The sequence below is a fragment of the Notolabrus celidotus genome, chromosome 23 (assembly GCF_009762535.1).
Source record: "Notolabrus celidotus isolate fNotCel1 chromosome 23, fNotCel1.pri, whole genome shotgun sequence".
Classification (NCBI taxonomy): Eukaryota; Metazoa; Chordata; class Actinopteri; order Labriformes; family Labridae; genus Notolabrus; species Notolabrus celidotus.
The window spans coordinates 12301599-12315303 of NC_048294.1; the positions used below are offsets into that span (position 1 = coordinate 12301599).

General features: G+C 40.6%; 1 protein-coding gene across 2 annotated transcripts in view; it reads right to left on the reverse strand.

Moving 5' to 3' along the window:
- The window catches only part of LOC117807660 (protein Dok-7-like), a 54602-nt gene that overhangs the window by 2436 nt on the left and 38461 nt on the right, over nt 1-13705 (reverse strand). For both annotated transcript variants that reach the window (XM_034677010.1, XM_034677009.1), the window contains exons 11-12: nt 12715-12784; nt 3242-3421 (exon numbers count right to left, since the gene is read on the reverse strand). In XM_034677010.1, coding sequence (XP_034532901.1) covers nt 3242-3421; nt 12715-12784 — 250 coding nt within the window. The remainder of the gene's footprint in view (nt 1-3241; nt 3422-12714; nt 12785-13705) is intronic.

The window sequence follows — 13705 nt, forward strand, 5'->3', positions numbered from 1 at the left end:
AGTTTCAAGTTAACGCTGTTGCAGTTTAACAGGTCTGAAGAGGTTAAACAAGTTACAGCGTGACACTAGCATTAAGACTAGAAGCAGAAACAGCTAGCTAGGCTCTGTCCAAGTGTAACAAAATAAATAAATGAGTCTTGATTATACAACCATTACTTACACTTAGGAATAAAGAACAAACTTTTCATAGAGGTGGCTGAATGTAGGTATTTTCTTTATAACGCAGCTTGTCATTTCTTAACAGAATTTTTCTCCAAATCAAAAACAAAATGTAGCATGTGGTTAGCTAACATCCGAGAAGTTCGAAAGTAGATTTTCACATCTTTGGACAGAAAACTATAAATATTGGGGGGACCTGGGGGGACAGGGCCTTCTCTGTCGCTGCCCCCACCCTCTGGAACTCTCTCCCCCAACACCTCAGATTCTCTCCCTCACTCACCAAATTCAAATCCGGACTCAAAACACACCTACTTACAAAGGCTTTTAAACTATAATTGATTGGTTTTTTTTCTTGTTTTGTTTTATCTTGCTGCCTTGCTCTTCTTTGCTTTTTTTTTGCACTGTTTTCCTTTGCTTTTCTATTCTATAATTTTATCTTATTTTCCTGTAAAGCGCTTGGAGAATCTTTTAAAGCGCTTTTATAAATAAAATGTATTATTATTATTATTATTATTTCTTTCTTGTTTTCATCTGTATGCTAGCTGACACCAGTAGCTCTATATTTAGCGTAAAGCCACAGGCAATTAACAGCCATGTTAACTTGTTTTTTTTATCAGTTGAAGGTTTTTTTTTTTGGTTGTTTTTTTTGCATTTTTCTGTTTTTTTTGCATTTTTCAAGATTATTACATACAGTGAGTCAAACAAAGAAAAAAAATAAAAATAAAAAACAAGACAGACTGATAAAGTAATAAACAACAACCAATGAAAAGGATAATAATAGTTATAATAATGTTAAATAAACGTAAAATACTAATTAATTTTCAATAAGATTGCAAATTCCATTGAAATCAGAATTACATAGAATTTTGATGACTTTTTACACTTGTAAAATATGGGAATTTATTACTATTATTAGTGTGAATGACATCCAAGGGGGCTTAATTCATATAGTGAATTCAGCGAGTCGATACATATTTGAAAATAGACAAACTGTATACCTTTGTACAATTTCATGTGTATATTAAGCGTTGAAAAGAGGAGAGAAGCCTATTTTTTTAAGAATTCAGCGGTTCTCAGATGTATCTGCTTGTTTTGTTAGCATTACACAAAGTCAGCTTGAATATCTTTAATATTTTCATTATTTATTAAAGAAAACACCCAAAGACTTCAACTAGGCTTTAGGGGTGCAGTAAACAGAAGCATACTACTAATTAAAACAAATTTGCATGAAAAGTCCGACAGCCGGCACAAAGTTCAGGGTGGATTGGATCTTTGGCTACACTGAAAGCATGATTCCTTAAAAGTCACGCTGCACATCGTGACATAAGGCAGAGGAATATGCAAATGATTATCTGTTGAAGCCTTTAAAATCCCCCTCACGTACTGTTTTCCATATGCACATCACGGGCACGGCCATTATTATGTGCCCTTCCTTATGGGAGAAAATCAAAACAGCAGTGAGTAAAGGATTAATTGCCACATCAGAATATTCATGAACATCACACAAATGAACATCACTGTATCTGCTCTTGGAAAGTGTTTTACAGTTGAGGAAATCTAAAACCAACTCCTCACAACGCATCAATAGTCCCGGAGGAGGATCCCATGTGAGCCAGTGAATTCACAGCTGTGATCTGAATGCCCTGTGACCCCCTTCAGTGGCGAGATGGGATCCTCCGCCTCCTCCCAGGTGACAGATTAATGAGGCCGCATGCCGGGATTTAAAGTGTATCGCTGCCGTCAGATATTAACCTCTATCATGTCGGAGCCCGAGCGGTCCTCGTATTCCTGAGGGGCAATGACGCTAATGGCCGACTTGTCTGTCAATTACAGCTCAGTGCCTCGTCTCTGATGACAAGGACAGCTGTCTTGTAGTGAGACCAGAGGAAATACGCCCAGTCTTTAGTGACTGATTCCAATAAATCTGACAAATTAAATAAGATTACAGGGCATGGCAGAGCTTTGAAGCTCTCCTGTTACACTGCACAGAGCAGATTTTTTTATGAACTATGGAAATGAAGGAAAGAACAAAGGGGTAAATCTGAGGTCCTATCCTTTCATTTTAATCAATGCATGATGTGGATTTTCTTTTCATGTCTAAACTGCACATTAACAACCTGCATACATGTAATCTATTTATGATTCTCAAACTCAACTCTCATGAATTTTTAAAGAGCAAGGATCTGAATATGAATGCATTAAAAGCATTCATCATCTCCGTATGGTTGACATGCTAATTGGTATTTACAGCGTGTTCCTTTAAAGAAGTGCTCTGGTTTATCCTGCTTGTGTCTAATAAACGAAAAGGATTGTGTGTCGAAGTTTGGTACTAGTAAAATTTAAATGTTTAAAAACTATGGAGTTACCAGTGAAGATACAAACACAACTATTCTAACCCAACTAACCTCTAGTGCTCTCTGAGTCCTGACCTGCAGTGGTGTCAAAGAGAAGTGTTTATAAAAGAGGGAGCTTGTTTTGAAGCAAATAAAAAATAAAGACAGCCTGGAGTGCTCGGGAGTTCAGAGTATTAAGAAGGTGCTCTTTGGTGGGGAACAAAAAAACTCCAAAGATCTTGGACACAGATTGATTTTCAAGTGATTTTTTAGTCGACTTGAACACTGCTGATTTGGACTTGAGCGTTTGTATTTCTGAGATAGAGAGGTGACTCAGACTCTTTCCAACTCCAGCACAGTTGAGGCAGATGGCTTTCTAACATGACTCTGGTCCCACTCAAGGTTTTTTGCCTGATAAAGGATGTTTTTCCTTTCTGCTGTTATTTGCTAAATGCAGCAAAGTGCTCTGCTACGGTCTAGACCTGTCATGGTTGTAAAGAGTCTTGAGATAACATTTGTTGTGATTTGGCTATATATAAAAGACTGATCGAATGACTGCAGGTTTAGTGACTTGGCTATGACCCCAGGCCCATGTAGATTTTGAAATCTTCAGTTTGGGGCCATCCTGGTCATTGACTTCTAAATTGCGCTCACAGAACCAGTCTATCTTTTCCTGACTCCACTCTTGAGGCTCATTAAAGACGTCTCAGTAGTTCACTTTTTACAGCTCATTTCAGATTCATTCTTACTCTGAGGTGGGAGATGAGCGACGGTCCCACGGGCGCCAGGACCCGGCTCCTGCAGCTCCAGCTCCATGTAGTTGAGCTGCTTCTTGGACGTGGGACTAACAGGAATATTCACGTAGGTTACACCTTCGCTACGAGGCCTTTCAGGAAGCGGTGCCTCGGGGGGGAAGACGAACACTGCCCCTGTCGATACAAGAGGAGCAACGTGTTAATGAAGCTCGAGAGGAGCGATGGTGCCTGCTTATTTTTTCAGAAAGGTGTAAACAGTTCTTATTATCGAGAAACCCCAAAGGAGACTAAGAAGACTAACAAGTGATGTGCCACCTTAATCCTAGCTGGCCGTCTTATTATGGATCCAAACGCCAGAACCATTGACTTCTATTTAAAAATCATTATACCCATATTAAAATGGCAGTTATAGGACTCACTCTCTCATTTGTAATGTAAATGGACGGTTATTCTGACCTTCTTGGAAATATGTTGTCTTTCTCATTGAGATTTGGTTCTCTGTGTTCATCGTTTCAACATATGTCACTTGAATGCAACACTTTGGCTCTATAATGTGTTTTTGATCAGTGCTGAGTTCATTGGTCCAGAGGAATACACTCTATCAGACTGAAGTCAAGTTAAGGTGACTGTCATTTAACACTTCCACATAACCTTGATACAAAGATTTAGTAACCTAATCCTAATCCTGATTAGAGTAATTAAAAATAAAGCAACGTGAGATAAGGTGACGTTACTATTAAAGCACAGCAGCAGCAGATCCGGGATCAGCAGCTCCACTGAAGCACACTGTGTCTTAATGAATCGCCCTTCTCTCCCCAGAGGCTCATCATGCATAACCAGCTATTAGGCCTTAGAAATAAATAATGAGATAGACTGCAGTCAATCTGTGTTATGAGGCGGTAAAACCTCTAACCCGCCGCCCTTTACACCGCAACATCAAGAAGCGAGGAGTGAGGATACTGTTTACGGACCCTAATTTCATTTCCCCAAGGCAAACCTTCTGGTTTAGTAATAGTTTGATCATTATTTGTGAAACAGTAGCACCCAAAACGCTCAACTCTGATCTCCTAATAAGCACAAGGAGAATTAAACTCCAATTAAAGCAGCTGATGGTTCAGACGCCCATAAACCAGATCGACAGCGGAAAACAAAAGGTGTAAAACTAACAACAAATGTTTCCTCAACCTTTTCGAAAACTGTGTGGCTTTTCCTGTCAAACACACAGATTACAGCCCCGTGGTGCCTTTAAGTGCGCCGTGTGTGAGATTTATTGTTCCTGACACATGGTTAACCTGTCATAAACCGGAGAGCCACACAGGATGGAGAGGTGCACGGTCAGGTTCATGGCTGGTTGTGTGAGTGCTGTTGGGCTCAGTGTTTGGATAACAGTGAGTCTGAACAGCCACATAAAAATGTGCATGATGGAGCTCCTTGACACACATAGCTAAAGGGAACAGACATGAACAGCTGTTATTGATGTTACTCTGGACTTACCCGCAGAGAAGAACATAATATTTACATATAAATGAACACATTTCTGAAATAACAGATTTTCTGGTCACACATAACACCAATGCTCTTTTGCATTTAAAGGATGTGTGTTTTGGTTTGACCACAGGTAAGACTCAAAGTCTGTCACTTACCAACTGAGTATCTGAGTGAATCATTGATCAAAACACAAACACATAATTGGATGACAAGCTGTTGGAGTTTTCCAATTGGCGCTTATTGAAAAAGAATGGGCGTAAACATTGGCTCCTTCCATAACTCCAAATTATTTGAGTTTGGATGCAGAAAAAATAGCTGAATAGTCTACTAGTTAAAGAACCAGTGGGAGCAATATCTGGAGGAGCTTTAACTCTATTCATGGGACGAGGCTACACTCAATGAAAGCGTACAAAGACTGTCACTTCAAACAAAAATACTTTTTGCCTAGCATAGTCCTGGATAATATGAAAAAATTATATTCAGATAAAGTAATGAAATGGTGCCATAAAACTCACAGTGCACAGGTTGGACTAACGGTTTAGGCACGTGCCACATTTGGGGAGGCTGCAGTCCTGCGTTGTATGTCTTCCCTCACTCACTACTCCAGATATTTCCTGTCTCTCTTCAGCTGTACTATCAAATTAAGGCAAAATACCTGAAAATATAACTTAACTATAGCTAAAAAAAATAACTAACTCTGAGCATAAGATGCACTTTTCATACCATTTTCGGCCTGAAAAGTGAGCCGTGTTCGATATACTTGTGCAACCACTACAGCAGTTATAGTAGGTTACGCAGCTGATGAAACTCTGAGAGGTAAGCATAGGCTGTATAAATAATTGACGTAGTATCCGTGACGTCACCCATCTGTTCCTGAGCGCTGTTTTGAAGCCAATCGACGGCGGCAGCCATATTGGAAATGCTGAACTCAACCAGGCATAGTGTGACGTAAAGGGGCGGAGTTTGAGCCTCCTAGCCAACAGCTATCTGTTCCCGACCGGTAGTCAAGTCAGTCATGTCCTTATTTGGGCAAAAACTCGTAATCTTAATATCTTCTGTTGCATTAGAAAAAATTCATCCCCCGTACAGTGTGTGCCGATAGAGAAATTAGCTACGTGGGGCCATGCCGTTTTTGAACCAGGCTGTAAAAATGTTTATTAATGCTGCAAACTGGTGAATGAATTGACTGGTGAAGAAGGCCAGCTCTGTCCTGGGCTGCCCACTGGACCCTGTGGAGGTGGTGGCTGACAGGAAGATGATAGCAAAGCTATCTACTCTGATGGACAGCACGTCACACCCCTTCCAGGAGACCATAGCAACACTAAGTAGCTCGTTCAGTGACAGACTTCTTCACCCGCGGTGTCTCACGGAGAGATGTCGCAGGTCTTTTCTTCCTGCAGTGGTCAGACTCTATAACCAATTATATATATATATATATATATATATATATATATATATATATATATATATATATATATATATATATATATGTGTGTGTAAGATATGCTTATTTTTTACCTTTTTAATTTTAATTGCTAATAACTTTTTAATAATTGTTACTTTATAGGCTCTTGTTTGCTCTACTCTGTTACTGTGACACTTAATTTTCCCAGTTGTGGGACGAGTAAAGGAATCTCTCTTTCTTCTTCTTCTTCTTAAAAATCGTCTTTTTCCCATGCATGTCTATGTGGTTTCCGGTGTTTCTGCAGCCAGCCTCAAGCAGATTCTCGATGAGTTGCAGTTTATAACACTTCCGCATGGGCTTCATAGTTTGAGACCGGAGGTTGCCGCTTGGAGGTAAGTGGCCGCTTCCCTGCACAAAGCATGCTGGAAAAGACTAGTGCAGACTAGCCTAGTGACAGTGGATCCATACCTTACAACTATCAAAGTTACTGTAGGCTGAGCTCAACTACTGTACCAGTAGCTAGCAGGATTTGAAACGCAACATAGTGAAACAGATGGCACGAGAAAGAGAATCACATAGAAAGTGTGTTTTGTGGACTTCCTCAACGCAACTGAAATCATCACACAGGAGGACAGTTTAATCCTTCTTCATCTGAAAGACTCCCAAAAATCTGACCTGTGCCATATTTGAACTTGTATTTCAACCCAGTTTTTATGTCTACTAAATGTAATCTGATTACATGTAATTTGAATACTCGTAAAAAAGTGATCTGGTTAAATGAAGCATGTGGAGCAGAGAGAGGGGAAGGACACGCAGCAAATGGTCACGGACAGGAGTCGAACCGGCGACCTCTGCGATGAGGACTATGGCCTATGTATGTGCCGCACTTAGACCGCTAGACCACCAGCGCCCCAACATGTTATTTGTTTACTTTCATCTTATCTTTTCAATATTTATATTAATGTTTCACATAAACACATTTTTAGATTAAAGAAAAAAACAGAGTCAGATTACGTTTGCTCAAGCAATCAAAAGGAAAGTCTGATATTGGCTGCTAATGATGACAACAGTGATTCCTCACCAACATAAAGCAGATTTATTCCTCAGATTTCACACAGTCTTGAGTCATATTGTACAGCTACATAAAAACTAACATTGCAATGGCGGTAAATGCTGTCATGGATCCATATTTACTATTCCTGCTACAGACGTATTATTACTGCACCACCATGTACGTACAGTGCAGTCATGTCTGCACAGCGGCAGGGCCATATGTGACACTGGGTTCAAAAATAAAAAATTCACCTGTTATTGACTCTTTCTAAATGGCAGCAGGCAGCGACCATTACCCGCAGCTGAGAAGCACCAACCCCAGGGGACGCTCATCCAATCAGCAAGAAGCCATTAGACGCCAGCAGAGTCTCAGTGGGTGCAGCCTTTGGCAATGTCTCGGAGCTCTGATACCTAATTGATCAGACTGTGAGCAGCCCGAGCAGCAGTGTGGGCTTTTATAATGGCTGCCATTATAACGGGGGGTTTGCCCACAGCTCTAAGGCTCAGGGACTTTTCTATAATTCACTCTGCAAAGCCTCATGGGATGTCACTAAAGGCAATACCTGGCTGAGCTTAGTGACCTGGACTTGCAGAGTCAACTGCTTTTTCAGAGGGGAAACACAGGGTCTAATGACAGGTGTGTCTTCAGAGTCCCCATGCCTGCCCAAGTTGGTTTTCAACCTTTCACATGTTCTTGTAGCAGACAGACATTAAGGTGAAGGTGAGAGCAAGATGACACTGGACCCAAAGGAGTTATGAATGGACTTAAAATGTCAACTTTGGAGCCGCAGATTGCTTATACACAACTACAGGTCATAACCTACGGTGGCCCTGAAGGCCAATAGTAATTAATATTTCAAAAGCGCGAAATCAATTTCACTTAGCAAAAAAAAAATGTCAGAATCAGAAAATACATTTCAGAATCAGAAAATAAATTTCAGAATCACAAAATAAATTTCAAGAAACCGGAAAGGTTAGGACCATGGTACTTGTTTGTGATTGGCTAAACCCAAGTCTGTCTGGCATGAGTCATTTATCATTTCTTGTTTATACTGGATACTGCAATAGTAGAGCCAGCGCAAAATTTCAAGTGTTTACCAGGATGGAAGAGGAGCTTGAGTTGATAGCGCAAAACTTCAACAAGGGACATACATATATTGTGATTCTTGAAATGCTCTCCTCGTATCATGAAATACACATATCAATTGGAACCCTTAAAGGTGACATATCATGCTCTTTTTCATCAAAATATATTGGTCTAAGAGGTCCCCGAAACATGTCTTTATAGTTTATTGCTCAAAAAAACACTTTGAAATCAGACCCCTCTTGTTCAGCCCTGCTCAGAACAGGCTGTTTTCTGTGTCTGTGCCTTTAAATGAGAATGAAGTCTCTGACCACGCCCCCTCAGGAAGTGGATGTGGCCTCGGCTGTCCAGCACGTTGATCTAATGTTTACATGTTGTCTGCATAGACATGGCTGCTCACAGACCCGCGTTGCTTCAACCCTCTGAATTTGATCCAGAATCTGATCCTGACAGAGAGGCGCCTGCAGCAGGACCTTTCTGAAGGATTGGTCACAGATTTTGTGTTTTTTGCTGTTTTATTTGTCAGTATGTCGACGTGTGTCTTGGTTCACGGCTACGAACATGTAGCTATGTGGCTATGCTAACTAGCGCTAGCACTTTTCCATGAAAAATAAAATTTAATCAACTGGATATTCAAATCTGCAGACGTGGGGAGTAAAACCGAGCTTTGTGTTTATTAAGACAGCCTACAACTAGCATGCCTCCCTCCTAAGCTCCTTGTTATCACACATGTGTGCAGGTAATGAAAAACGGAGGAGGAGTTGAATTGTATTTTATACAGTCTATGGGCTGAACAAGCTCCAAGCTCTGGCTTCCGTTACAGACCAGAACACGTTGTGACGTAAAAAAAAAAACACTGAAAACTGAAACGGCTTGTTTCAGCACACATTTACAGAAAGGTGGAGAAATCAAAACAGGGGCAGAATGGATTTTTTTTCATTTTCGGGGGGTTTGTAGACATGCCAGGGACACATATTTCAGGTAGAGAACCATTAAAAAGTCGATTTTGCATGATATGTCACCTATAATTCACGCTTAAAAGACCTCAGACTGCAGAGAAGGGGCGAATATTCTTCATTCATTCTTCATCGGCCGTGACCACGCCAACAAACTTTGAATGAATGAATAACTTCTCCTGCGCTGTCTCTCCTCTCTCTCACACACACACCTCCACTCTTTCCTTCCTGACTGCGGTGAGGATGGTTTTAAGTTGTATATTCGACAGACACTCACGCTGGAGCCAGCGACGTATAGCTCTCACTCCTGCCCATGAGAGATGGTAGAAGGACTGTAACCTCCTCTCCCGAGGCTCGCCCTAACCGACGTTGACCGACTTCAGGGACCATCAACAAATTATTGTTTCACAGGAGCAAAATCAATATTTTCATAATTTTCCTTCAATAATTTCCATGTTTTATGACCCACTGTCCTCAAATCAATATTTATAACTAATACTCATACTCATATTTCGTTTCAAAAATTTGGAGTACTGGGAATATGCCACATTACCACACAGTAATGAAAAGAAAGCTACAAGCAGCCTCTTGCAACAAAGCCCAGATCATTTATTCAGGTTTTGGGGTGGCGATTCCCGTTACAAGTGGGGCCCTGGACACAGTCCCTTCCAGTTCATCACACACGCCACTACACAGGATACTTAGGCTGTTTTTCTGGCTTTTACCCACTCTGTTCTCCACTGTTCTGTAAGAGAAGTTCTGAATTACTTTCTCTGCTTCAATCAAATTGAAGGACAACCTACATACATCCCTATGGACATTTGCATTTGAAAGGGACGTTACAATGTGACATGAATTGATGCAAAAGAAGCTCTCTTATTCAATCCAGCATAAAACGCTCTACCTGCTCGCTAGAATAACCTGAACTAGTGTCTCAATATGAAATGTTTCCAAACACACAACAATGTTTTGCTCCTTTCAGTGACCATCAAGCCTTCATTCCAACATAAACCTCCTGCACGTCTCGTCCATTAGGTGCCTGCTGAGGCGGGATGATGGAAAAGACGACCCGGAGCTGAGCCGTGCGTGTGCAGGTACAGGAATATGAGTGACAGATTTGGAGCCACTCGACGACAGCTGCCGAGACTTTCTAGATCAGGTGTGTTTCTGGGTGTGGGATGCTTAAGTGGTCAAACGTCCCCTGACATCTGCCCCCTCACCTCACGTCAGGGCAGGTATCCTCACACGCACCGCTGCACTCACTCTCTGTTTGGTTCCATATCTGGGTTTTTTCTCTCGATAAATGGGTTCTTATGTAACTCAGGTTTACGGCTTCACGTAAAACAGAAGACGGGAGAAATGAATGTCCGAGCCACAAGGAGCTCTCCACTTCACAATGTAATTAAATCAAAAGGCAACAACAAAAAAGAGAAAAGCTGACAAAACCGAACAATCCTTAATTGTATGACTAAAAATGTTACCTGTAAAAACATATACAAATATTTTACAGGTCAGATATTCACTGATCATTTTTACAATTATTTCTTATAAGTGTCAAGACAAGAATCAAACAAGCAACAAATCAAAGCAGAAGCAAAGTGGACAATATTTGAGCTGTAGGCCAGAATTATCTAAATTAAAACACAAAAAACATTGTTTTTGTGTCGGGCTGCCAAGATTAGACGACTAGTCTAATAACAACGTCATCGTTTACTTTTTGAAGCTTTGTTTTTCTCTCGAAACTGCTGCTGTACCCTCCGCTGTCTTGTCTGCCTTTCTGTCCTTGACGCACATGTGCAGTAGTGGTAATCGGGGTGGCCGTGATGCCACCAGAAAAGTTATACCCTAGCAGTATCATGGCTAGCTGTCTAAGGAGCTCAAAAGTTTGGGAGCATTTTTCCAAAATAAAAGAGAAGAATGTGCAATGCAAAGAACTTGCCTTCCATGGTAGTACGACGGCGATGCACGAGCATCTGAAAAGGAAGCACGTCGTGGCTGATTCAGTTTCTGACGAAGAGGGACAGCCGTCTCGGTAAGCTAATGGGCTAGTTAGCTGCTAACATTAACGTCAACAGTGAGCTATTTACTTAACAGCGATGTCATGTTTGAATAGGAAATGTGATGACGCTAATATTTTACAATGCTAAGTTACAGTGCTAAAAAAAAAATACGTTCCTCTTCAATGGACAACTTTGTTACCATTGTGCCTTCATTTTATTTTGCACTATCACATTAAAAAATGTCAGAAATGCTGCCACAAGCTGCAAAGTTCATTTGAAGTTTAATGAACTATCATCTTAATTGTCTTTATTTTAAGTTAGCACATACCTTAAACACTTCAAGCTGGAAACCAATGATGGTTATATAAGAGCAGCTGCATGCTGGTGCGATAAGCTGCAATTTACGTATGATCCGATTAGTCGACTAATCACAAAAATAATCGGTGACTAGTCGATTATCAAAATAATCGTTTGTGGCAGCCCTAGTTTGCAGGGAATTAATCCGGAATATAATGAATTTCCACCTCTCTTTCTCTTCATCTCCTCTATCCCTTTTTCCAACACCAACTCGGTCTCAGCAGATGTGTGTCTAACATGAGTCTGGTCCTGCTGGAGGTTTCTGCCTGTTAAAGGAAGTTTGTCCTTGCCGCTGTAACTTGCTAAATGCTGCAAAGTGCTCTGCTCATCGTGGATTAAGATGAGATCAGACTGGATCTTATCCTCTCTTGATGTTGGGTCTTTGTTAATAATATAACATAGAGTACGGTCTAGACCTGCTATTGGTTGTGATTTTGAGCTATATAAATAAAGATTGATTGATTGAGGGAAATTATTGAACTTTTTCACAATACTCACTTGTCCTATGGACATGCACTAATGGAGACATTGGAGTGTATGAACAGGTACCCCAAGATGTAAGGGGCTCCTTGCCTTCCTCAGGGAGACCTCAGCAGTTCCGGCCCAATTATCATACTTTGGTCTGTTCCCTGAACTTGAACCGATGACCTCCCCGTTCCCAAGCCAAGTCCTTACAGAGTCTATAAGCAGCACTGTACAGTGCATGCTACACACAGGAAGCTTCTTCATGTAAATAACTTCCCGTCCACGTCACAGTGTGCTTACTCTGGATAAAGTCACGTAAACACTCTGCGAGTTCTGTTGATGTCTGTTCCTAACATCGGTCTTGTTGATGTTGCACCTCTTGCCCGTCTGTTATTTCAGAACCTGAATGAGCCTCAATTTAGACATTTATTCCATTCATATCAGTCACACAGAGCAACAGGTTTGTAACTGGTGTTTGAGATATTACTTTAATTGTCTTCCTGTACCTGGGTCCTGGTTATTGTAAAGAACATGGTTGGAATAGGTCCATAAAAGGTCGATTTGGAAAGTGACAGACCAAACAATCTGCATACATTTAACAGTCTGGATTTAAAATGTATGTCAGTGTGATGCAAATGAGTTTATATCAGCTCACTCACCTTCAGTGTCTTGCAGGAGCCTCTGCTGACCATAGCTGCCCATTAATTCATACTTGCTTTTTTCTTCACCCTTAAAGACACAGAAAGAAAAAACTGTTCATTATAATTTGCAGTGAGCGTCTAGCACATAACTTTATTACATAACCTGCTTGAGGAGGACTTTCTCCTCAACAGCTCAATGGACACGTCAGGAGTATTTATAGCAAAGTATTTACTGAGCATCTAACATGTGGAAAGGCTGTCTGCGATGCCTCATGGTTATGGGAGGATAGCCATGCCTTTTAAATTGCAGCCACATAATCTCCAGTTCCAGACGGCCACTGTAAGCATCGGGTATTGTGGTGTGAAAATTGGAAGTGGAGTGCAGCCACATTGCTTTCAGTCTCAGTGAGAAACCACAAAAAGGAAAATCCTTGATGGGACCATCATCATTTTGAGAATGAATGAACCCATTACATAAAAGTGGATGTCTGTAATAATGAGCATCAACTGAAAATAGTGGTGGATTTTCCAGCAGTGGGAACTAACGATTCATAGAATTGTTCTTTTATCATAATTGTGCTCAATGGCTGCGCAATGATATTCTTCTAATTCTATAGTAGCCCTGTTAGATAAGGTTGGAAAATACAATGAATCACATTATTTCTATTACAAAAAAATGTTGTTCAATATTTTCTTCCACAATAAAGTTGAGAAAATTGGTATCAATCTTATCTTTGTGTATCACAGGGACAGTTCCATTTTTATGGAGTTGGGTTTTTAGAGGTACACCTCAATACTACAACCACAGCCCATCTTTTCTGGTCTTACCCTAAATCAGTCTCCTTCTGGAACCTTGTGTTTAATTATATATCAAAAGCATTTAATAAAACTATTACTCCAGACCCACTTCTTGCTATCTTTGGTTCAGTAGACACGAGCCCTTCCATAGATAAATATTTTGGGCAATCTATTTCCATTAATTCCTCAGAGTCAGATGAGAAGATTGATA